The sequence below is a fragment of the Biomphalaria glabrata genome, chromosome 2, assembly GCF_947242115.1.
Source record: "Biomphalaria glabrata chromosome 2, xgBioGlab47.1, whole genome shotgun sequence".
In the NCBI taxonomy this organism is placed as follows: domain Eukaryota; kingdom Metazoa; phylum Mollusca; class Gastropoda; family Planorbidae; genus Biomphalaria; species Biomphalaria glabrata.
Genome location: NC_074712.1, coordinates 39,713,899 through 39,741,128, shown reverse-complemented (window position 1 = coordinate 39,741,128; position 27,230 = coordinate 39,713,899). Strand labels below are relative to the sequence as shown.

Genomic DNA, 27,230 nt, shown 5'->3' with positions numbered 1-27,230 from the left:
TGAGAAATGATGCGTAAAAAAAAGTGCTTTCTATCAGTGGTGAAAGAATTAGTCCTGGGTAAAAAAAGCAGTTAACGCATCGCAAAACTAAATGACAGAGTAGCAGATTTTGAAATGTTTTCTATTGCCACTGAGGATTACTCCGATAGATCTTCAACTGGAATTGATTGACTTACAAAGCCAGACATCCCTGTTTGAGAAATTTAGAGTGATGCAGACAGTTGATTTCTTCGCCTGATGAAACTATTCAAATGTCCGAAATGAAGTGTTAAGGACGATCACAATGTTTACAAGCACTTCATTGAGCAGACAAACCTTTCAGTAATAAAACGGATGAGACCTATCTTACGTAATCGCCCTACGTGTGTACGTAGGCCTAGTAGTGCTACAGGTTTCTAATAAAACTATTTAAAATGGAATTATTCTCTATTTCATTTTTTTTTATCTATTCGATGATGTGGCCCGCGACACGAGTGTCGGAAATGAAAATGGCCCGCCGGGCGAATAAGGTTGGGCATCACTGGTATATTATAATTGAGCAGCTAGAGGAATATAGAACATTTATTATGTATATGTATGTCTGTAGTTATTGTTGAAAGTATGTAAACGTTTAAGTATGGAATAGAAAAAGTTTATACAAGTTCAGATATATACATGAGCCTGTTTAGAGCGGAAACGAGAGTTATAAATACTTCAAATCACAGCAAGAAAAGACATTAGAAGGCAGTTAAAAGCATGTGTTTTGTTACTCACATAACCTACAGTACAATTAATTTATAGTGTCAATTTATTTTTATGAAATCTCTTGAAAATTATAAAAAATTCGATAAAAGAAAGTTTAAAATGTGTGCAGAGTGAATTCACAAAAATTATGGGGTGTGGGGTAAAGGAGTTTAAGTTCAGCTATCATCCTGGAGTTTCAATGGCAAAAAAAAAAAAGATTTGATAAATTAAACGTGTAACCTAGGTCACGTGTGTCTTGCAGACGATACGTCTTTTGTGACGTTCAATGTGACGCAATCATGTGACATGCCCACAATCATTTTTATTTTCTCTATTTAGCTTTACTCGCTCTTTAAAAACAAAATCGGTTTACATAACATAAGGCGTCTCTCCATGGACACACTAAATCATTTTCATTGTACAGTGTTTATAACTTAGAGAGCAAAACTATAACAAGTAAAACAATTTGTTTGGTACAGAAAGCTTATATTGAGTGAAATGGCATCAATTATTTGGAATCAATCATGTCATTAATTTTTAATAGGTATAGACTAAAAATAATAATAATAAATTTATGTGGTTGGAAATATTTTTATCTTTTGTTTAGCGCAATTTTCATGCTTTTAGCATTTTCAGTGCGCGATGGTCCAATCACTTTTGTGGACTTTTTTTTTCCAGGGGAGGGGGGGGGGAGAAGGGGTACCTGGGAAAAAGTTTTCCGTTCAGCCTTTTCAAAAGCTTTTTTTTTTTTTTTTAAAGTTGTTCAAATCTAATTTGAACTGGAGGTCTCGAGCCACCATGGTGAAAGGCCGTCGTGCTGGCCACTGGGCTACTTTTAAAAACTTGAAGGCTATCTTGTGCTAGTTTCAAATTTGTAGCCAACGACCTAAATGTCTACTCTCCTGGGTACAGTCTCTATATAAAACAAACTTCATTCATTACGACTAGTGGAAATAATTAGTTACTATTTTCGATTAATTCATATGTTGCCATCCACAATGAATAACTGTGTAAAGTTTTAACTTGATCCGAGAATGGAAAGTGGGAGAAATAATGTATGTAAAAGGATCCATCCAGACAGACATACAGACAGACAGATGAAGTGAGTTAATAAAAGCTTTGGCAATGACTGTTATTCTTACTCTAATCGAGTAATTCTTTTCTCGCTGTGTCATTCCTGCTTGTACATCTTAAGAATAGTCTCCCTTGTCTCCGTTTCCTTCTCGTCCCCATCCCCTTTGTATGTTTTTACACGCAGAACAAAATCATAACAATGAAAATAAACTGAATTAAAATCATGTCAGCCCAAAAGAAAGGCTTTATATTATGTGGCAGGTAAACTTTATAAATTTTTCGAAGGAACCCACTCTAAGCAACCACAGACCCATTCAAAATTTAAGCACAATAAACATACATATAGATAACCCTGCCGGACTAAATAAAAATATTTGACGTTTGGGCTACGCGGCCTTCATCCGCTACAAAATAAACAAACAAAAAAAAAAGACAAACAATTAACAAATATAGGTTTATTGTTAACTTATGTGTCCGATGTTGTTGACTATCGAGGCAAAGAAGAAATGAACTGCGCTGGTGTAAAAAAGTGTGCAGGAAATCGGAAGGAGGGGTGAAATGTAAGCAATCGTGACATGAAACATAACGAATCCTAAAGTGATAAAGAAATTGTTTCTGCCGCCACACACATTACAACGCGATCCACATATTGGCTCTTACTGCATTAAAATCTCAAAGTGATCCCCAGATTGTCTCTTACAGCATTACAATCTTTAAGCGATCCCAATATTGGCTCTTACTGCATTACAATCTCAAAGGGATCCCCAGGTTGGTTCCTACTGTATTTCAATCTCAAAGTGATCCCAGATTGGTTCCTAGGGCATTACATTCTCAAAGCGATCCTCAGATTGTCTTTTCCGACATTACTACTATCTACTATCTAATAAAAGATCCTACCAAAAAGAGTCATTATTGCGTTACAAACTGACATGGTATGAGCTAAAAGAGTTGAACATGTACTCACTTTAAACTCCTTTTCAACTTCTGCTAGTTTCATCATTTCCTGTCTGAGTTCGAATGTGGTCATTATAGGGTCTGGACTGGACAGCGCCATGTACGCCGGACTAGCCAGAGCCCTGTAAGCGTTCAAGCGTGACCTTGACCGCTTGAGCGAGTCGTAGTTCTGTTTTGTGACGCAGTCCTGGCATTTACAAGAGATGGGGTGGGGCTTCTCGATGGTGTGGTTCCTGGAGAGAAACATCTGGATGATCTCGTGATTGTTATAGTGCGCCGCCAGGATCAGAGGCGTGATGTCAGGGGGGAACTGGCTTTTCTCTTCCAGTCGGAAGAAGGCGTCTCCCCCTCCCATCCGCTTCAGCTTGTCCTCCCCGGCCATAAAGTTCGGGTGCTCGATAATGAGCTTTACGATCTTGGTGGCGCCCTTGGAGATGGCGTGCAAGAGCGCCTCCTCGATGCAGTTGAAGCTGAGGTTGTCCAGGAGGATCTCGATGACGTCGAGCTTCTCCGAGTCTATGGCCAGGTGCAGAGCGTTTCTGCCCATGTAATCTACGCAGTTGACATTGAGGGAGCTCTCCACCGAGTCCTCTAAGGACTGCCTGACGATGCCGACATCTCCCAGGTAGGCGGCGTTCAGAAACACTCGTTCTTCGTCCGTGAGCTGTGAACAAAGAAGCAGTGGAAGAAATATTATTAACAAGTTATAACACTATATTATTTAAAAATAAAAAGGTTAAGGAATAGTTTGCGCTATGACACAAACTCAAAGGCGGGCTTTGGGGACCGCCTTTTTGGATAAGCAAAGTAGTTCGAATGGCAGCCTTCAAGATTTTAATCAATATTAACATGAAACAGAAAATACGATTTTTAAAAGGATTGTTAGTTTTTAAAGTGATAATTATGTCTAAAGTGATGTATTATAATACTAGTGTTTTTTTCATACGAAGAACTGAGCCTATTTTGAATTAACATAACTGCACAACAATTTGTGGATATCATAAACAATGAACTTCAAATTTTGAATATCAACTATTTTCCTTCATCTCTACAAAAATGTATATTCCATGCATGATCCCCAGTGGTCACTCGCAGACATTGTACGAGGTCATGCTGGTCGCATGAATACAGCAAATGTAATTTTCAACGAGTCAACAAAGAAATGGAAGCATTGTTAGCGATGTGGTGTCATGGAGTGTGTGTGTGTGTGTTTCTACTGTGACGGTGAGAAGAGGTTAGTGAGTGGTTGTGAATGAAGCAATATATGTGTCTTTGTCGTCATTGGTCTTAGGACACAAGTTTTTGGTAAGTTTTTGAGATCCAAATGTGACAGACAAATGGACGGACAGACCATGGGCGTAGCCAGGGGGGGGGGGTTTGGGGTTCAAACACCCCCCCCCCCCGAAATGAAATCCCCCCCCCCCCCGAAGGGGGGAGTCGGAATTTAGTGACTGATTTTTTGCTTTGATTTTGTTTATTTTAGTTGAGATTTTAATACTAAACCATCACTTGCCCCAGCACAACCAAAGGGGTTTTGAGTTTAAAACCCCCTACCAGGGGGATTCGAGTTTAAAAACCCCTACCAGGGGGGTTCGAGTTTAAAAACCCCTACCAGGGGGTTCGAGTTTAAAACCCCTACCAGAGGGGTTCAAGTTTGAGGATAAAAAATACATCTTCAGTGTAAGAAAAAAAAAACAAATTACACACTCAAAATGTTATGAGCGTTGCCAAAAGGGGTTTTGAGTTTAAACCACAATTCAGAGAGGTTTGATGCTAAAAATACCTCTTCAATATAAAAAAAAAAAGCAAATTACATACTGGTGGTGGCACAGATGGGGGTAGTGGTGTGTGTGTAGTCAGCCGACGCAAATCGCCCCAGGCCAGCGCTAGACGAGCGGTCAACCGTGACGAGCTACGACTGTCAGCCGAGTCGAGTGTCAACAGGACGGTTCGGGAAGAATCGCCGTCGTGAACAGAGCTCAGTAGTGTCACGAGAGTTGTAGTCATCTGACCACCTAGAAACGTCGAGCGGCGTTCTGTCTAGTTCTAGAAGGCCAGTAGGGACCCTATATAAAGAGCGGAGGTGTCGCAGTCAAGACGGTTCAGAAAGCGGGTTCACGACAGGAGTTCAGAACACGGTCGACTACAGCACAGTTCAACGGTGTGGTTCTGTACGGAGCATTACGACGGTTCAGTGCGGAGTACTGTCAAGTACAGTTGCGACGAACGGCGTCTTGATCTTGGTCTGTGATCGAGTCCGACACAACGAGCCCAACTGTGTGAAGTCAGTCCCGAACTGTTGAACCCAGTGCAAGCCCGGAACGAGACGGAGAGGCCAGTGCAAGAGTTGATACGGCGGAACGGTGTTATCGGAGAGATATTTGTACAGTGTACGTGTTGCCAATTGTACAGTATTGGCTGTTATGTATTCAACTATTAAAGTGTTACGTTACTTTGGAGCCCTGAGTTGTCAAGTTCTTTAAGTTGGTGGTGTATGGTGCAGTTTGCAGAGAGCCTGGATAGTGAGATTCGTAACAATACTAAAATTATTTGAGCGTAGCCAATCCAATCGGGGGTTTTGAGTTTAAACCCCTCTTCTACAGATGGCTTTTTTAAAAAGTTTAACCCCCCTCAAGATGGTTTTGAGTTTAAGATCCCCCTAAAGAGCATTTTGAGGTGGAAAACCCCCAACAGATATTTTGACGATAAAACTTCTCTTTTCGATATAAAATCTAAAGCAAACTAAAGTCACTTAATTCCAAGAGCGTATTCAAGAGAGGTTACACATTTTTACCAGTGGCTGGGCTCCGTTAATAAACTGCAGTGAATAGTCATCTGCCGAAATTGAAAAACACTAAATGTGGCTCAACAAAGATGGCTAGGACAGATTTAGGCGTCAGTTATAGAGATCGGGTCTAAATCAAGGAAATCCTATGCCGAACTGGGAGTCGACCCCTTAGTAAGATTGTGCGAGAGCGACCATGAGGTTTGCTGGACATGTTCTCCAACATAATGAATTGCGCATAAGAAAAGTTGCAATGATATCCTAGTACAGTTTAGCGCCACACTTTCATGGAGGTCTTCAGAGCAGGTGGGAAGAGGCTTCAGACATTGCCAGTGACAGATTTTTGTGGAAACATCTTGCCGCCAAATACGCCGAACGGCGCGGGAGTGTCTAAGTCAGTAAGAATAGCAGATTAGTTTTTTTAAATAGCTGGATAATACATTGTAGATACCTCAGAATATGCATTTTGTTAGCTTTCAATAGAGGAAATAGTGCTTGGCGGCGGTGCTATGCCCCGCGCTCGGGGAGCTCCCGGCGCTCCCCCAGACCCCCTTGCTACCAAGCACGGGGAGTTTACAATTTTTTCACTAACTCCAGAAAGTACCTATTTTAGAGTAGAAAGAATGAAGGGTCAGACGCCACTCATTCATGGAGGTCCTCATGGCGGGTGGGATGAGGCAGATTTTTATGGAAACAGCTTGACGTCAAATGCTCCGAACGGCGCGGGAGGATCTAAGTCAGTAAGAATAGAACATATGGTTTTTGAAATAGAACTTTTTAATAGCAGGAAGATGCAGTGTAGATACCTCAGAATATGCATTTTTTTGGTTTTCAATATCAGAAATAGTGCTTGGCGGTGGGGCTTCGCCCCGAGCTGGGGAAGCTACTAGCGCTCTCCCAGACCCCCTTGCTAGTAATAGCGGGGAATCTACAATTTTTCCACTAACTCATGCAAGAACCTATTCTAGGGCACAATAAACGTCTTCCGAAAGAATGAAGGGTCAGAATGTAATAAAGATTATGTACACACACACACAAATAAATACATATAATTTTTTTTCCGCGGGGGGGGGGGGGGGGGGGGTCGGGGGGAGAGAAAAAAATCCCCCCCCGGAACAAAAATCCTGGCTACGCCCATGGGACAGACCACACAAAACAAATAACGCCCAGCTTTCCACTGCCGTTAATAACGTTTTGTCGATTAGGTTTTTCAACTTCCGATAGCTCTCCGATATTAAAACTATCTTGTACAGAAAAATACAGATTTTAGCACAGAGATTCTGGCTAACAACAAATCTCGTCTGCACACAATTAGTTGACATTCTCGACACTAAATGAACACCATTTGAATAATTACAAAGTTTATGAACGAATGAGTGTGTGTGTTTGACTACACATTAAGCGTTGTTCCATTTAATTCTTTTTTAGTTTTAAAATATGCAACAACAAATACATTTATAATAAAATTAAACGGTATACAAAAGAACACTACGGGTGTGGTCTCTGCTGAATAGAGTTGGTGAGGTCAGAGGTAAACCTTGACACAATCAACTTATGCAGACTGGCCAATAAGATGAATGTTATTCGTTCATTTTATTATGTCTTTGTTTTTTGTTTTTTACACGATTCTCCTCAAGAAATAAAATACCACCTTAATTAAAAATAAATTGTAGCTGTTACTTATGAGCAACATAAGCTTCATGTTTCCTAAATATTGCCAATGATTAAAATGGTTAAAGAAAGCATCGTATTATATATGTAACTAATGTGGACCACATAGCTTTTCTCATAAAATTTATTTAAAGTATAAAGGAACACCACTCTCATTCATTTCTATAGCATATCGGCATACGATATTGGAGGCCATGTTTTTTGGGTGAAATGCACATTTGTAAGACAATAGGACTTTCCCTCAAGCATAATAAGTAATAAAGATATATTGTTATTTCTATTTATGAAATTATTATCAAGGATAGCGTAAAAATGATAAAGGATGACATTACGTGACGTGTATCAAAGATGACGTCATTGTCTTTCACAGTCTTTTCTTTATATCTGACCCCGATATGTGCCCTCATTTTATGTCCTTAATGTCTGTTCCAATTGTGACCCGAATGTATGTCTTCAATGTCTGTCCCAATGTAGGTCCTCAATGTTTCCCTAAATGTGTGCCCTCAATATTTAACCGTATGTGCCCTTTATGTGTGCCCTCATTGTGTGCCCAGAATGTGCCTTCAATATCTGCCCTGAATGTGTGCCCCCCAATGTGTGACCTAAATGTAAGCCCTCAATGATAATTGAAGGGCAACTTGAGACTTGTCTCAAGACCTTCATTCATTTTATTCGCCCCCCCCCCCACACCAGTTCTGGTTGTGGTACTTAGTTTAAAGAAAACATGAGTGTGGCGGTGTGTGATTGAGTTCTGTGTGTGTTGATTTGTGTGTGGATTTGTGTGTTGCTAAGTTTGAGACTGTGTGTGATAGTGTGTGAGTGAGTGGCAGTGTGTATGTAAATATGTGTGTGACTGTGTATTTGACCTTATGTGCGACTGTGTGTGTGAGAAAGTTAAACACTAGTAGTGTGTCTTGTTCAGACCAACTTTTAATATAATACTATATTGTTATGCTAAGATCAATAACAATGTTCCATGACAAAACGTTCCTTTATGGATTCAGTACTAAACACTAGATAAGCCACGCCTCTTTATTCAATCAAGGATCACCGGGGAGCAAAAAAAAAACCATAAACACAATGAATCCAATGTATCGATGTGCTTTCGTGCTGAAGAATGACTTTCTGCTGACCCTAATCTCTAGCAGACTGGACAGTGACTCTCTGCTGACCCTAATCTCTAGCAAACTGAGCAGTTGTCCCTTAAAGTAATGAACGTAGACCTAAACCATTTCTAGTTGGTAACGTCTCAGGGACTACATTAACCCCCCCCCCCTCCCCTCACTGTTCTTTTGTTGTAGTCTCATTCGCAAGGCTAAGACTATCCCTAGTGTTAGCCATACAGAGTATAAGTTATATAGTACAGTTAATGTACCATTCCTAGACATCTTGAATGATATCGGCACTGTGTACAGGACAGGGCCAAAATACGTCACAAGGTAAAAACAAAATAAAATCAAACTCTGGCTTATAATGAGTGGACCAAGCTTTCATGTGTATCCTGGGACGGATTTAGAACAGTGTAAATAATGCAACTGACCAGGACATTACTCTAATTGGGGGGGGGGGAGCCAAATCTAATTATTATTATTATTATTATTATTATAGCTTTTATATAGCACTACTTTCATGCTTATAGCATGCTCAGAGCGCTTTGGTCCAATCTCATTTGTGGAACAGTGGGGAGGGGGGGGGAGGGGGTATCTAGGAGTTGGTTTCCGTGCTGTCTTTAGGCTCAGTAAACACAACTCTGTCCGAGTCGGGTGTCGAACCTCGAGCCCACTTCGTAGGTAGCCAAAACAAGCCAAGTTCAAGCGCACTTAGCCTCTCGACCACGCTTCCCACTGGGTGGACAAACGGCAATATTATTTAGGAAGAAAACAAATATTGTTGATCACATTGATATCCTCGAAGGCCACATAAACAGATCAACTTTGTATTGTTTACACCCTGTGCCCTTACTACGGTAGGCAGGCTGCTTTGGTCTGTGGCTTCATGTTATCAGACTCCTCGAAGCTTTTTTCCAATAGTGCACAAAGAAGCCTTAGAGACTAAGTTCGAAGTGAGGCGCCGAAACGCGAGTTTGGATATTTGTCTGCCTCCTCAGACCAAAGAAAGTTGAGCACCACTGCCACCACAGCACCACAGTCACTGCTGCTCTGCACTATGGATATCAAAGCGTAATGGAATAGAATATCGCTAGCTGTCTTAGTAGAACAACTAGGAAACAGTGACACTAGTTCAATGAACTATTTCTGTTTTATGAGCTACTTTATAAACTAGTCTTAAAGAAGTATTTACGAGCTCAGTTTATTCTGTTTCGTAGTTTATGTTATTTTATAAAAGACAAGCTGTAATGGCACGAGGGAAGATGGACGCTGGTTTGAATTTCTCCAAGGATAGCGAATAAGAAATGTGATTTTATCCATAAATTTGTCTAAGTATTTATAAGGTTGTGTTTTTATGTTTATAAGTTCCGTGTTTTATTGTTGCTTTACTTTTTAGTCTTCTGTTCTGAAGTGTCTCTACATTTACTGAGGGATAGGTATCGTCAAACTAGATCTTTACATCGCTAAGTGAAACTAGAACCAAGTCATCATTTATTTTGGCTAATACATTACATGTATCTGATTATGTCATTATAATTTATATGAAATGTTATTTCAGCAGTAATTCATATATTATATTCACCGTTATATCAAGGCCACATATTTTGATTTACCATTTTTTTTAAACTGAAAGATTGAAATACACTACATAAAAAAATAGGTTCAGAAGCAGAAAACCTTTCAAGCACTAGACATGAGAAAAAAAAACGTTTGTAATCTACTACTTCACTCTCATTGAGTGTGTCTGTGTGATGGATTGATAGTTCTAGACCAATCTTAAATATCAGAAAGACATCTTGTGGTTCAAACATTGATTTCCTTCATGCTCTACTAAAGCTAGTCACAAAAAGTCATTTTATCTATGAAGTTATAATAAACCTAAAGAAAATACATTGGTCTATTCAGTGCGTGTTTTAAATCTAGCAGTACTGTGAAGACTTGTTAAAGGGCTATGCATTGGTCAACTCGTCTGATATACAAGATAACTTCCTTTTTTTGTTTATAACACAGAACAGTTTCTTATTGGGGGCATATTTTAGAACGCTGGCCCACTGGTACCTTGATACGCCTCTGTGAGAGTGCATTTTTTTTTAGATAAATGTTCTGCAACAGAAAAGCGAAATGAAATAACCGAAGTAAAGATAAGCTTTTTTTATGAAGTGAAGTAACCGATATAAAGATAATCTAGTTTATATTTGGAAGTGAAATGAAATAACCCAAGTGAAGATAAGCAAGTTTATATTTGGAAGTGAAATGAAATAACCCAAGTGAAGATAAGCAAGTTTATATTTGGAAGTGAAATGAAATAACCCAAGTGAAGATAAGCAAGTTTATATTTGGAAGTGAAATGAAATAACCCAAGTGAAGATAAGCTAGTTTATATTTGGAAGTGAAATGAAATAACCCAAGTGAAGATAAGCAAGTTTATATTTGGAAGTGAAATGAAATAACCCAAGTGAAGATAAGCTAGTTTATATTTGAAAGTGAAATGAAATAACCCAAGTGAAGATAAGCTAGTTTATATTTGGAAGTGAAATGAAATAACCCAAGTGAAGATAAGCAAGTTTATATTTGGAAGTGAAATGAAATAACCCAAGTGAAGATAAGCTAGTTTATATTTGGAAGTGAAATGAAATAACCCAAGTGAAGATAAGCTAGTTTATATTTGGAAGTGAAATGAAATAACCCAAGTGAAGATAAGCTAGTTTATATTTGGAAGTGAAATGAAATAACCCAAGTGAAGATAAGCTAGTTTATATTTGGAAGTGAAATGAAATAACCCAAGTGAAGATAAGCTAGTTTATAATTGGTATTAAAGATAAAACACAATGAAGAATTTGTGTTTAATGGAAATCTACTCCTCGGCTCCAAGTGTAATGACAAACTCTCAGTGCTGTTAACATTAATCGCTTAGAATGTACGCGGGATGTACAAGAGACTGCAGCTCTATACAAGCCCACGGGTCAACAGCTTCAGGACTACGGTCGCCACGATTAGTGGACGCCTTATATAAGAGAATGTAATGATATTGCGGGTCTACCTGAAGTTCGACATCAGCCCAAATGCCCATTTGGGGATCGGTCTATTAGGCAATTGCCTAAACACCCCTATTGCCAGTCCGCCCTTGCTGAAAAAAGGCAGATGACAGAGACACGTGATTTGAGAAGATGTTGTGAAAGAATCAACATTAGGGGCCCAAGAAACCCCAACAATATTCCCGGAATACAAACTAAATCACTATGCAGAAATGTGAAAGAGACTTTGTAATGTTATTGAAGTTATATAAGCTAGACATTTATTCAATAGATAAGTTGAGACCTTCGACCAGCCAAACCTGGAATGGCATGGATACAATTAATCAAGTCTACACTAAGCCTGACATCATTTCTTAGTTCAATAACTTCTCTGCCATTCATTGATTACGTCATAATTGGAAGAGAGACAACGCCATGCACCTTTTTTTTTTTATTCATTTAGCACCTAACTGGATTTTTCTATTTCTATATAGATCTACTTATTTATCACTGCCTACTTATTTATCACTGCCTACTTATTTATCACTGCCTACTTACTTATCACTTCATATCCCTATCTTTTTATCTGTTCCTCTTTGTTCTTCAAATTCTCTCTCTCTCTCACTCTCTCTCTCTCTTTCTCTTTCTCTTTCTCTCTCTCTCTCTCTCTACCTTATTATATAAATTTCTTCATGAAAGTAGATAATTACAGACTTATCGTAGTCACGTGTTAAAATCTAGCAGAGCATGTTTATTTGAGACTTAAACTCTACTAAGTCATTGGTTTTCCTGTTTGATTCAGGTAACCCATTCCATGCTTTAATGGCACTAGCTAAGAAGGAGCAATTAGTCCTAGCATTTAAGATAAGAAATTTATCTCTTTGTGTTTTTCTGAATATGAGGTTGTGATTTTTTACATGTAAATTATGGTTCAGTGTTCACTTTTCAAGTTATAAAACTCTAATGACTTGTTCTCAAATTCTGTTGCCATGACATCGTTATTTTAAGTCAGACTTTCTTTTGTCTAGCTTGCAGGTTAGATTGAGACAGTTCATCCTAACCAAATAAACACAAAATTCCAATCAAACCATTACAGTGAAATGTAAACCTAAAAACAGTACACTACGTAATACGATGTATGTAATGTCATTTATCTATAGGGCAAAGCTGTTGAGAAACGTCTCAGAGATGTTGTATTCAAAGAGCCATTTCAAAATAATGTAATACATATGAATACTAAAATATATCAAAATGAGTATTATGTATCCAGGCATATGTTAGCTGTAGAAGAACAAAGCCCCAAAGCATGACCTCTAGGTTATCTTATTAATGAAGTAGAGATGATTCGCTACTGTAGCAAGCGGCTTACGAGATAACATGCCAAGAACTATTACCACCCATCATTTCCTTCCCATAAGCAAATGCCAGGTATATTTATAGTTCAGTGGATGAAGAAAATGTCCTCCCATTGAGGCTGTTCAGTTCAAACCTCGCTCTACCACTTCCGCTTTGGTGGAAATAAAACAAACGTCCCAATCGTAAGGGGACAAAATATGCACTGAACTAAATAAATGGTTATTAAAATATCTCACCTTAGCGAAAGTCCGACCCATTAAAAACTGAAGTCCATTTTGAAAATAAGGTCCACTGAGAAAAGAATTGTAATACAATTTGTCATGTTCCTCAAACTCCTCCAGATTCTCCTCCATGCCCTCCCCTGGCTCGCTAAAGGAACCAATTCGGAACATTGTGCTATACAGAACGCGTAAAGTTGTCATTATGGTGATCCGAGTTCCGTTTAAATCACTTGGAAATCCCACAAGATAAGAAGTCGTCTGCACTTTCTAAGCCGATGTGCCCAGCGATGTGAGAGTGTTTCCAAACTCATTCTAAATGAATTTCTCTAATTGAAGAACTCCATTGTCGAATCAAGTTAATGTAATTGTCCTTTGATGGAATGACTTTCCGAAGAGATATATGAATGCACTCTACTAACGCCCAGAACAGAGGTTGGAACAAGACCAGCTTATTTCTCTCGACTTCTCGAGATTTCTGAAAGTCTTTTGGAAAGTTCAGCAAGGGAGCTGATGAACGAGGACAGTATCACGTGACGTTCCAGACTAAACTGAAGCAATTATGTATCCAGTGCTGTGACGTTATGGTACGGCGGCCAAATTACATCCGACCAGTCGTCTATGACGTAATCCACTGCGCGGGAAGGCGAAACCAAGTTTTTCGAAAGCTGCTTGTCAACAACTTTTTGTAGTGTGCGCGCGCATGAGTGTGTGTTGTGTGCGTGGGTATATGTGTGTGTGTGTGAGCTGAGGCGGTATTTGGATCGGGAGGGGGGGTTATGGTGATTAGATGTCTGTTTCGAAGATAGAGAGGGGGAGAGGTTTCATAATTGCCTGATAGGATTAGAGTGACCTGGAACTTTGAATCAGACTGGAGATATTTTCGATACGGAGTATCAATTGTGTTACGCCTGTTGTTAGTCACATGACAGCCAATATTTGTAGCCCATGCAGCAGAAAGACTTTGTGGAGCTGACATTGGCTTTAAAACCTTCACTTGATTCACAATGTCAAAGTTCTACAAGAACTCAACACTATGACGCCATCAAGTATTGGCTACCACTAGGACAGAGTGTTACACTTGTGTGTTCGCTGACGCCATCAAGTATTGGCTACCACTAGGACAGAGTGTTACACTTGTGTGTTCGCTGACGCCATCAAGTATTGGCTACCACTAGGACAGAGTGTTACACTTGTGTGTTCGCCTGACGCCATCAAGTATTGGCTACCACTAGGACAGAGTGTTACACTTGTGTGTTCGCTGACGCCATCAAGTATTGGCTACCACTAGGACAGAGTGTTACACTTGTGTGTTCGCTGACGCCATCAAGTATTGGCTACCACTAGGACAGAGTGTTACACTTGTGTGTTCGCCTGACTGTTGTATCCCTCCGCCGTTACCGGAACTAAATCATACAAACAAAAAATACTTTAAAATAAAACGATACTATAGATGAGAATTATAATAAACGTCCTTCAACGTGGAGGCGCGGTGGCTGAGTGGTAAAGCACTTGACTTCCGAAACGGAGGGTCCCGTGTTCGAATTTGAATGAAGACTGGATTTTTTTTTCGGCTATTTTTAGGGCGCATGTGAATCCACCCAGCTCTGGTACCTGATATTAGTTGGGAAAAGTCAAGGCGGTTGGTCGTTGTGCTGGCCACATGACACTCTCGTTAACCGTGGGCCACAGAAACAGATTGCCTTTACATCATCTCCCCTATAGACCACAATGTCTGGGAACGCGACTACTTCAGCGTAGCATGGTATACATGTATAATAATAGTTCCAAAACCAAATAAACATTACACTGGTGTATTACTCGTAATTTCTTGTTTAAGTTTAAAGCTAAATTATATACATTAATCGTATAGTTCTTTCTAAATATCTTTAAGAAACCAAAAAAAGAAACACCATAGAGAGATAATAGTTACTATTTAGACGTCACATTTTTGGTAAGAAAAATCTCAGAACTTATCCGAACTAATAAGAACAAAAATGCTATTCGACTAAAGAAAGCCACTATGACGTATGACGGTTTGTGCATGGAGTATAACTCTGTTTTAAAGGCGCCAAACGTATTGAGTCGCATTTTTTTTAAAAATTTAAAACTGTTGGCCAGAGAGATGTTATCGCGTGGAGTTCTGGATGGATTGCCGCCAATTCTTGGCAGGAGCAGCTCTACTCATAAATATTGCTAATCTTGATTTATCAGCATCTCCGTCCGTTGTCCTGGTAGTGACACATACACACTCTCCCACGCACACAATACGTCCATCGTGTATAAAAAAAATATTGAGCTCCTAACGTCTTCTGATCGTCAGATCTGGATTCAATATTTTCAGATGTTACATTCACAATAAACCGCTAATAATAAACATGATACAATATTTTTCTGTAGCCCATGAAGTGTGAGAACCCCTAATTATGCACATTTCAAACTGAATAATACAGTTTTTTTTTTTGTTTTTTTTTTAGTACTAAAGAACAAAACGACCATTATAGTGCCAGCACAGTCCGTCATTGTTTGAACCATTGTTCATGACTGTATTTTACATTGCAAGTTGCTCCCCCTTCCTCCAATGTGTCACATGTTCTAACCAATACGTGGTCAGGGAGTTGGCTATTTCAACAAATAGGCTGGAAACGACAAGTAACAAAAAAAAAAACGTGTCCAGTTTTTAGGTTAAATTGACACATACAGACACACAAAGTTTTTAATCCGGATATTCTTGGACTAATGTGAGTAGTGTTAAAAAATGTTTCGAATTGGCACTGTAGTTTTTTTTTTTTATTATTTTAATAAAGACAATATGTACAATCTAATGACTATATAATGATACGACCTTCCATTTACATTATACGTCCGAATCTTCATGCGTATAAAACCTCTAGAATACGCCCCAAAGTTTATTTTATACGTCCGTATTTAACGTCATACGTCATAAATCCTCTAGAATACGTCCTAAAGTTTATTTTATACGTCCGTATTTAACGTCATACGTCATAAATCCTCTAGAATACGTCCTAAAGTTTATTTTATACGTCCGTATCTAACGTCATACGTCATAAATCCTCTAGAATACGTCCTAAAGTTTATTTTATACGTCCGTATTTAACGTCATACGTCATAAATCCTCTAGAATACGTCCTAAAGTTTATTTTATACGTCCGTATTTAACGTCATACGTCATAAATCCTCTAGAATACGTCCTAAAGCTTATGTTTCTAGTTTGAAAAGTTCGCATTTAAATTTTTTTTTTAAAAACATTTGCGTTATAAAAACTTCCACAAAAAAAAAAAAAAAAAAACACATTTCCCGTTGAATCCTTTAGAAGCTAGAAATCCGTTTGAGAAATCACACATTTAAAAACAACCCACCAAGATCAACAAATTTAAACACAGTTTTAAAATAGTTTATATCCATTTGAGATATTTAGAGTCAATTACAACGTGGAATACAAACAACAGCGCTCCAAAACGTAATCATCATGTGTTTAATTTTAGATTTTAGACACAAAACTTCTCCTGACATTAATCCAAATAATGTTTGACTTCGAGAACTACACCCAGAACCTAGCCACTCCATTTATTCCCTTGAATACTACGGGCTGGCTTAGATCTCATTTCTTCTTGTAGACAGTAAACTTCCAGTCAAAGATCGATCAAGAAGAAAAAGAAAAAAAAAATTACGCGCACCAAAAGAAAAAAAAAAGGGCTATCTTGTTAGGCAACACTTAATTCTCTGTCGCCCCAGCATCACATTTTTTTTCTCGCCCCGTACGCCCTCAAAAGTTGTAACATAAAACTTGCTAAACGGGGGGCCGGCGGGCGCAGATCTTTGATGTCGAGAAGGGCAAGAGAAACACGGAACTGGACGTAATATTAAGTCTTGGTCGAATAGAACTACACGCTACTGACCCGACTGTTGGGCGGACTGAGTCCATCTGTCTATCCTAACCACACTACACGCTACTGACCCGACTGTTGGGCGGACTGAGTCCATCTGTCTATCCTAACCACACTACACGCTACTGACCCGACTGTTGGGCGGACTGAGTCCATCTGTCTATCCTAACCACACTACACGCTACTGACCCGACTGTTGGGCGGACTGAGTCCATCTGTCTATCCTAACCACACTACACGCTACTGACCCGACTGTTGGGCGGACTGAGTCCATCTGTCTATCCTAACCACACTACACGCTACTGACCCGACTGTTGGGCGGACTGAGTCCATCTGTCTATCCTAACCACACTACACGCTACTGACCCGACTGTTGGGCGGACTGAGTCCATCTGTCTATCCTAACCACACTACACGCTACTGACCCGACTGTTGGGCGGACTGAGTCCATCTGTCTATCCTAACCACACTACACGCTACTGACCCGACTGTTGGGCGGACTGAGTCCATCTGTCTATCCTAACCACACTACACGCTACTGACCCGACTGTTGGGCGGACTGAGTCCATCTGTCTATCCTAACCACACTACACGCTACTGACCCGACTGTTGGGCGGACTGAGTCCATCTGTCTATCCTAACCACACTACACGCTACTGACCCGACTGTTGGGCGGACTGAGTCCATCTCTCTATCCTAACCACACTACACTCTACATCCGACTGTTGGGCGGACTGAGTCCATCTGTCTATCCTAACCACACTACTTTCTCCTTACTTTAGATGGACACAGCAATGAAAAAGATTTTCCACAGTAGTATCGGAATAACTTATTGACCGTTGGTCAAGATTGCACAAATGATGACGGCAATATGCCAAGTTTCTTCTGCATGTTAGTTCCTTTCCAGATATTTTGCTCTTTCCTGTTAGAGGATTTATCAAGTATTGACCTGATTATGTTATCGCGGTTTTGGTGCAATCGGATAAATTGCTTCAATTTAAATTATAGAGAGAGTTAATGCTGGAGACACGGGACAAAAATTAATCCGTAGAAAACAATGTCTGCTATTAGAACACTAATGAACACTGACCTATGTATAACTAGTAGTTTAACAAGCAAAATGTTTTAAAATACTTAAAAGAAAACCAAAGCTTATCTTAGGGGAAGAAATCCACATTTACATCGTATATTACAAAATTGTAAATTTATTCTCTTCCGTCAATACTAAACAAAATGAATTAATTACCACTATTTAATTAACTAATTGATTGATTTTTTTTTTTTGGTTTTTGTATTTTTTAAGAACAATGAACAATTCTGTAAAGCTTCAACTTGATCCGAGAATGGAAAGTGAAAGAAATAACGTGCTCAAAGTCTGGTGTGGGAGAAATAAGTTCAAAGTTTGCTGTGGGAGAAATAAGTTCAAAGTCTGGTGTGGGAGAAATAAGTTCAAAGTCTGGTGTGGGAGAAATAAGTTCAAAGTCTGGTGTGGGAGAAATAAGTTCAAAGTCTGGTGTGGGAGAAATAAGTTCAAAGTCTGGTGTGGGAGAAATAAGTTCAAAGTCTGGTGTGGGAGAAATAAGTTCAAAGTCTGGTGTGGGAGAAATAAGTTCAAAGTCTGGTGTGGGAGAAATAAGTTCAAAGTGTGGTGTGGGAGAAATAAGTTCAAAGTCTGGTGTGGGAGAAATAAGTTCAAAGTCTGGTGTGGGTGAAATAAGTTCAAAGTCTGGTGTGGGAGAAATAAGTTCAAAGTCTGGTGTGGGAGAAATAAGTTCAAAGTGTGGTGTGGGAGAAATAAGTTCAAAGTGTGGTGTGGGAGAAATAAGTTCAAAGTGTGGTGTGGGAGAAATAATTCAAAGTCTGGTGTGGGAGAAATAATTCAAAGTCTGTTGTGGGAGAAATAAGCTCAAAGTCTGGTGTGGGAGAAATAAGCTCAAAGTCTGGTGTGGGAGAAATAAGTTCAAAGTCTGGTGTGGGAGAAATAATTCAAAGTCTGTTGTGGGAGAAATAATTCAAAGTCTGTTGTGGGAGAAATAAGTTCAAAGTCTGGTGTGGGAGAAATAATTCAAAGTCTGGTGTGGGAGAAATAAGTTCAAAGTCTGGTGTGGGAGAAATAATTCAAAGTCTGTTGTGGGAGAAATAAGCTCAAAGTCTGGTGTGGGAGAAATAAGCTCAAAGTCTGGTGTGGGAGAAATAAGCTCAAAGTCTGGTGTGGGAGAAATAAGCTCAAAGTCTGGTGTGGGAGAAATAATTCAAAGTCTGGTGTGGGAGAAATAATTCAAAGTCTGGTGTGGAAGAAATAAGCTCAAAGTCTGGTGTGGGAGAAATAATTCAAAGTCTGGTGTGGGAGAAATAAGCTCAAAGTCTGGTGTGGGAGAAATAAGCTCAAAGTCTGGTGTGGGAGAAATAAGTTGTTCAAGTATGTAAAGGGAAGCTCCTTACGTATTTAGCCGTATCTGTAAATGTTAGAATTCGTTTCCCAGGTTGGTATCAAACAAAATAATAAATTAGCAGCAATTAATTGACGAATTGGTTAATCAGTTTTATTGATTCATGTCTTTTAAAATCAGGAATAAAGAACATTGCTGTATTAAAGAAACACTATTATTTACCTAATTGCCTTGACACTCTATAGAATACCTGAAGATTTCAGGCAATGTAGGAAATGATAATAATTTCTCCATTTCCTACTTTGCCTAGACCTAAAACTGCTTTAGGCAAAGTGTGAAATGTTGTTTGAAATAGTTTTCTCATTAATAATACACGTAGCTAGGAATAATATTCGCCAGTAATGTAAATGTGAAGTCCTGTTTTTAAAGTATCAAGTTTGTTTTAATAAAGGCACTCAAAGTCTATGAGATCAAAACCCGTCTACTATAACATGAGTCGTCAAAGATTTCATGGAACTCCATGACTGCTACGGGTCTGACAGCGGTTTGTTTTTAATTTGAGATCATTAATATGAAGCAACAGAAGAGTTGAGAGAGAGAGAGAGAGAGAGTTTAAAATGCGTACCAATTAAACATGCGGCAGAGGAGACTTTTTGTCTTTGATTTATGCACACATTTTTTGAAACATTATTTCCTTAATTTTTATGTTTCTATTTTATAAGAAACGGACGAAAATATTTTAAAACAATGAGCAGCCTTAATGAGTATTATGGTATATATATATATAGTCTATGGCCTATGGTATTATGAATTACTTTGATCTTCTAGTCCTGTTTCCAGTAGCAAGTTGAACAAGCTCATTAGGCACAGTGTTTCTGCATCTTTGAATTTCACTTTGTAGACTAGTAAGAAGAAACTTAACAAAATTATATCTACTAATGTGTGTTACATGTACTATTTTTAATCACCATTTGATGACTTCAAAAATTATTTGATTTTACAATATTGAGATTGCATTTCGTATAAGTCACAGACATACGGGCCTTATCGGGGCCTACAAATGTATTTTTAGCCTTAAGAAATTATTTCGTTCAATTTGTGTCTTTTTACAAAGCTTATGGCAACTCTGTCTGTCTGTCTGGTAAAAAATTTGCACAAGTTATTTCTCCTACACACAATTTCGGATCAAGTTAAATTTTTGCACAATTATTTCTTTGCCTGACAAAACAATAATCAATTAAAACAGAAAACAACCAAATTGTTAATAACTATTGGTTATTAATTATTTTGTTTGGTATCGAACAAGGGAGACAAATCGTACTTGACAGATGTGATGCTATAAGTTGAATTAGTCCCCTTGAGGAGGTTTGACACCTGAGTGAAAATTTTCTTTTATGCATTTAAAAAGCGATCACGGAAACATTAACCCCCATCTTTCCTTTCCCCTTTCCCAACTGGTCCAGATAATGATAGGATCATAGCGCATTAAAAGCATGAAATTGCGTAAACAAAAACAAATTGGTAAAAATATTTCTGATCGCACAGATTTATTATTGTTAGTTCTAATTTATTGCAAATGTAATCACATGACTGATCCAAAGTAACTGATTCAACTACACTTAATATAAACTCTGTTTTTTTTTTTTTTCTACATATAATTTATATTTTATTTGTTAATATCTTTCAAAGATCACCATTCCTACTTTGCCTGACGGTAGATGCAGACATTCCATAGAACGCGTTTCGCACATTGCCAGTAACTACTCCAATGAATTTTCTGAAGCAAAAAAAAATTCAAATTAGGTCCAAAAAAACTCCATCAATTAATGTTCCCTCAGACAAACAGACGCCAACTGAACTATGAGACGTGAACTGAACTATGAGACGTGAACTGAACTATGAGACGTGAACTGAACTATGAGACGTGAACTGAACTATGAGACGTGAACTGAACTATGAGACGTGAACTGAACTATGAGACGTGAACTGAACTATGAGACGTGAACTAAACTATGACACGTCAACTGAACTATGAGACGTGAACTGAACTATGAGACGTGAACTGAACTATGAGACGTCAACTGAACTATGAGACGTGAACTGAACTATGAGACGTGAACTGAACTATGAGACGTCAACTGAACTATGAGACGTGAACTGAACTATGAGACGTGAACTGAACTATGAGATGTGAACTGAAATATGAGACGTGAACTGAACTATGAGACGTCAAAACTATGAGACGTGAACTGATTTATGAGACGTGAAATGAACTATGAGACGTCAAACTATGAGACGTGAACTGATTTATGAGACGTCAACTGAACTATGAGACGTCAACTGAACTATGAGACGTGAACTGAACTATTAGATGTGAACTGAACTATTAAACGTGAACTGAACTATGAGACGTGAACTGAACTATGAGACGTCAAACTATGAGACGTCAACTGAACTATGAGACGTTAACTGAACTATGGGACGTGAACTGAACTATGAGACGTCAACTGAACTATGAGACGTAAACTGAACTATGAGACGTGAACTGAACTATGAGACGTGAACTGAACTATGAGACGTGAACTGAACTACGAGACGTCAAACTATGAGACGTCAACTGAACTATGAGACGTCAAACTATGAGACGTCAACTGAACTATGAGACGTGAACTGAACTATGAGACGTGAACTGAACTATGGGACGTGAACTGAACTATGAGACGTGAACTGAACTATGAGACGTGAACTGAACTATGAGACGTGAACTGAACTATGAGACGTGAACTGAACTATGGGACGTGAACTGAACTATGAGACGTGAACTGAACTATGAGACGTGAACTGAACTATGAGACGTCAATTTGCCTACATATATTTTCTTTTCAACGAATCCTTTGCCAACCCATTTTGTTTTAAACTCTAGCTACCAGACGATCTGTTCTTTGTATATACACACACTGTACTGCACTCGTTGAGCAGCAAAGTGACGGGTCTAGTTTCAATGCTAGTATAAACGTCTACTTTAGGATCCAGCTTACATCAAATCAATTGAGACCTTTGTGGACCTAGACGAAAAATCATTCATCAGTTGTAATAGGTCAGTGAAGGTCTTCAACCTGGAGCTACTAACGTCAACTAAATCAAGACACCCCCCACCCCACCACTTTTTTTTTTCCTCGTTCCTAGGGTATTATAAAGTAAAGTGGCTATAGATCGCCAGCTTGTGGACAAATCTGAGCAAATATTTATATTTATCTAGTTTGTTATTCTTCCTGTTTTCTTGTTTTAGATAGCGCAGGGAGAATAAGTAGATGTTGATGATGATGATGATTACGAGGACAATGGTGATAATAGAGATGATGATAAAGATAATCGTTTTTTTTTTATGATTTAGAGATTTGATAATCTTACAATCGTTTCTTTCCAGAGGATACTGAGCAGCCATGTCAAATCTTGAACTTCCTGGTCTGCCCAATGAAGGAAAACAAACGGTTAGATAGAGGGAGTCAAGGGCTCAGCCAATTAATAGTAAAAAAAAAAGTTTTAAAAAAAATAAAGCTTATCTAACGAAAAAATGCTAATTACTGCCAATTATCTCAAGAAGACAAGGTTTTGCTCCCTTTCTGCTATAAAAAAAAATTGATTAACTAACTGGTTAATGTTTTGATTAATTCGTGTAATGTCGTCCATTTTGAATAATTAATCAAAATTTCAACTTGACCCGAGAATGGGAAAGTGGGAGAACAGAAACATGACAAAACGTGTAAGGGAATAAATCCATATGTATATCAACATCTCTCATTAAGTAGCATTTCATTAATCAACTAAACGGTTAATTCTTTGATTGATTCATGTTTTGTCAGGTACAATGAATAATAATTTGACCAGAGTTGATGTTCTAGAATCAGTGATTCCCAAAGTGGTCTATATAGACCCCTAGGGGTCTACGAAGACGTTCAAGGGGTCTACGAAAGGGAAAAAACAAATTGGGGGTCCATGAGATGTCCAAGGGGGTCTATGATAATAGATTTCATATAAGCAGGTCGTGACTTTAATTTTTACATCCCATTAATGGAATTCTTCACACTATATATAATTTGTAACTTAGTTAATCATTTAAATATTGTTGTATTTAATTTCAATACTTATTAAAATAACTTAATTTTGTCTTCATGTAAATAATGTTTAAAAAGAAATGTAGACTGCCTAGCGTTGATTATATAAAATTGTTCATTCTTTCCTTGTCAACAAAGCGGTTACCGATTGCCTTTTTTTATGACGATATAAAACTAATTACGCTTGAGGATCATCTGCGACAATATCACAGTGATAAAAAGATATAGATTTGAAAAACTTTTGAACATTCAAACATAAAGTTCAGAATAGACCCACAAAATCTCTATTCAACATCATGTAGAGAAGATGGTGGTCTATGAGTCTTACAATATATGTTCACTTATAGCAAATTAAGGGTGTGGTGGTAGTGGTTAAGTGCTTGGCTTCCGTAATGGGGTCCTGGGTTCGAATCTCTGGGAATTTTGAATTTCAGGATTTTCAGGGCTCCCCTGAGTCCCCCCATCTATAATGGGTACCTGAATTATGTTAGTAAAAGTAAAGGCGGTTGGTCGTTGTTCTGCCCACATGACACCCTGCTCGTTAACCGATGGCCAAAGAAACAGATGACCATAACATCATCACAATGCCTGAAAGGGGAAATTTACTTATTTATGGCAAAATGCGGAAAACAACATAGGTAAAACATTGATTTTTACCAACCGTTGTAGTTTTAAAACCTGTTTTACACAAACCCACATCTGATATTATTAAAAGAATTTCTTTAAGCAACAATACAGTTCAAGGTTACTTCGGTGGCATGAGTTATAAAATTAAAAGCTTCATATGTGATTCTTTGCAAACGACTTATATACGTTTGGGCTCAGCAGCGTCACAGGTTCTGACAGCATGTAGTGGTGTGTGCTGCAAACTGCATTATGGTCGCCGGCTCCTTATTTTCCTCAGGTTAACCCATAAAACCTTTCCCATGTTTGAGTTGCAAGACAGGAGAGTTTTGAATTCAGTTTTACTTCTGCTAGGTGGGTAGCCAGCCAATACTAATGAGCCCTTCATGCTCGAAGCTTACTGGTTTAGGCGACAGTCACTCGCTTTCGCTCTTTCTCCCGATAGTGATAACATCTTCGCGCTGACTCAATATTTGAGCAACTCGTGAAACGTCAACAAATACACGAGAAACTGCTCTTTGCGAAAACTCTTATAATGATACTTAAGGCCATTGTGTTTGGAGATTCCAGCAATACATATTGCTACTTTAATTGGTTTTGAATTTTATCAATAAAAAAGACAGATCTCTAAAATATCTAATATGTAGCTTTAAATTACTTTTACACTTTTCAACTCTCTACAGATAGAAATTATGGGTCCGTTTTGGCTGAGCGGTAAAGTGCTTGGCTTCTGAACCGGAGGTCCCGAGTTTGAACCCTGTTGAAGACTTGGATTTTTTATATCGGGATCCTTTGGGCGCCTCTAAGGCCACCCAACTCTAATGGGTACCTGACATTAGTTGGGGAAAGTAAAGGCTGTTGGTCGTTGTGCTGGCCACATGACACCCTCGATAATCGTAGGACACAGAAACAGATGACCTTTACATCATCTGCTCTACAGACCACAAGGTCTGAGGGGAACTTTACTTTACTTTTTCTACAAATAGAAATTAGTTTTTAAAAATTTTGAATTTGCAAAAATTTGAAAGTTAAGCAGGGGGTCTACCGATAACCAGAAAACATGGCAAGGGGTCTACGAGACAAAAAAGTTTGGGAACCACTGTTCTAGATCAAGAAAGGAAGGTAATTATTTAGTATATTTTAATAATAATAATAATAATAATCTTTATTGTCCGTATGGAAATTTGTCTTACAATTTGTGCATTACACCAAATAAAAAACATTATAACTATAAGAAACCAAAGTGTACATTCACCTATACAGTTTTGTAATTGTTCAATTGTAAGTAATAAAGATTATTTATATTGCTAATAAATGTGTTTGCTGTTTTACAGGTTAGTAATAATTTACCGAATAATTTGATTTTTTGTTTTTAAAAAGCAAGAATTTATTGTGTATGCATATAACAAAATATGAGGCGCGGTAGCTGAGCGGTAAAGCGCTTGGCTTCTGAACCGATATTCCCGGATTCAAATCCTGGCATTTTTAATTTCGGGATCTTTGGGCGCCTCTAGGTACACCCAGCTCTAATGGGTACCTGACATTAGTTGGGAAAAAAGTAAAGGCGGTTGGTCGTTGTGCTGGCCACATGATGCTCTCGTTAACCGTACGCCACAGAAACAGATGACCTTAACATCATCCTCCCTATAGACACACAAGGTCTGAAAGGGGAACTTACTTTTGATATAACAACATACTTTCAAAACTAGATCAAATGGGCAATGTTGAATATATCTCCGGTGGTCATGCTGGTAGACGACTCGTGAAAAGGACTTCTTCCAAAGACCACAAATGAGAACATTCACCTCTTTTTTTGTTTAAAATAAACCCAGCTTTACCCAGTAGGACAAGGGTGCTTAGTATTTTGTTCAGAGGTGAGTGAGTCCCTCAATACTACCTCTAGTTCTCTCTTCTATTTCTGTCAGTGATTACGTTGCATTGATCAGTGAGGAACTATCTTATTCATTGTTTCAACCCCCCCCCCCCTGGATTCCATCCCAAAGTAAATGATAAAAAAAGTTGATTATTGTGGAGGCGTGAATGTGCACTTATATCACAATAACAATTTGTTCCGTTGAAACGTGGACAGGCAGATGACATGATTTCAAGGATCCTGAGGACTCTATCAGATAGTATATCAGCATTAGTTCTCAATCAAGTATTTTACCATTCTATTACGTTGACCTGACCGCAGGAAGTCTCTAATGTGTATTTGGTGTTCTCAACGGCTTCTCTTATTTAACTGTCCGTGACAGCGATTCGATGGAGCTGGATAAAGCTGGGTTTATTTTAAACACGTAATCTGTGTTTTGTTTAAGTACTGTTTAAGTACTGCATACAATTAAAAGAAAAAGTAAAAGTTCTCGCACATTTTCATCTCTGTGACTTTTATTTGGAGGCTTTTGTGTGGGAGGTATTTATTAAAAAAAAAGATTTGTATTTGGCACTTCTGTGAAAATTCTAAAGTTGGATCAGGGTATGACTGGTCCAATCAGATAGTCGACTCTGTGGTCCGATGAGGTGGTCGATCCTAAGGTCCAAAGAGGTGGTCGATTCTGTAGTCAGGTGTGATAATGTATTTCATGTTTCCGATGTCTAGTCCGTTCTGTGTTCAGAGACGTCATTGCGTTATTATCGGATGTTGTGTATCAGCGTGGCCATGCTACTAGGCAAGTCATTTGTACCACGATATGCGTAGTTTAAGTAGAAACATTGTGTCCGTCTTTTAATTGAGCACTCACTAAAACTTCTGTTTGTAAACTTTAAGACGTTAATGGTCAAATAATACCTATTTCAATCACAACACGTACCTATGTGTTATATATTTCATTGCTTAGTATAACATCTTAGCCTATCACAGTTAAAACGATGTGGTCAAACTTGAGATCTTAATAAAACCTTTACAGCCGTCTTGCTAGGGGTGGAGAAGCGTAAGAGTTACAACGCCCTGCGCCTGCGCAGTAAGCCAGATGGATGGCGGGAAAGGATGCGAGCTTTGTGAGAGATTTATTGTGACGAAACTCTAATCCAGTGGCTCACTTCTGGTCTGAATGCTTCCATTCAATAATGATTGCGTCGCCGATAAGTGATCGGATTGATTCTCCCTGTAAAGCAAGCCATTGTCCCGTATAGTTAACAAAGGGAGAGGGGAGAAAGAACAAATGCACTCAACATGTAAAGTGTCATTCAAAATACAAATAGTGTCCAATGAAACTTTCAGTCGATTTGGCATTAAACGAGAACTATGAGCATACGTTTTGTTTTTGTTGGTGAAAAGACTCATTACAGC

General features: G+C 38.5%; 1 protein-coding gene across 2 annotated transcripts in view; it reads right to left on the bottom strand.

Annotated features, from left to right (window-relative positions):
• LOC106065162 (short transient receptor potential channel 7-like) overlaps positions 1-27,230 on the bottom strand; it is a 354,560-nt gene that overhangs the window by 66,038 nt on the left and 261,292 nt on the right. Inside the window, exons 1-2 of one of the 2 annotated variants that reach the window (XM_056020486.1) lie at positions 12,923-13,495; positions 2,762-3,415 (exon numbers count right to left, since the gene is read on the bottom strand). In XM_056020486.1, the coding sequence (XP_055876461.1) occupies positions 2,762-3,415; positions 12,923-13,108 (840 nt within the window). In that variant the 5' untranslated portion in view covers positions 13,109-13,495. Of the gene's footprint in view, positions 1-2,761; positions 3,416-12,922; positions 13,496-27,230 lie in introns of those variants that run through there. The other variant, XM_056020485.1, reaches the window with a different exon arrangement.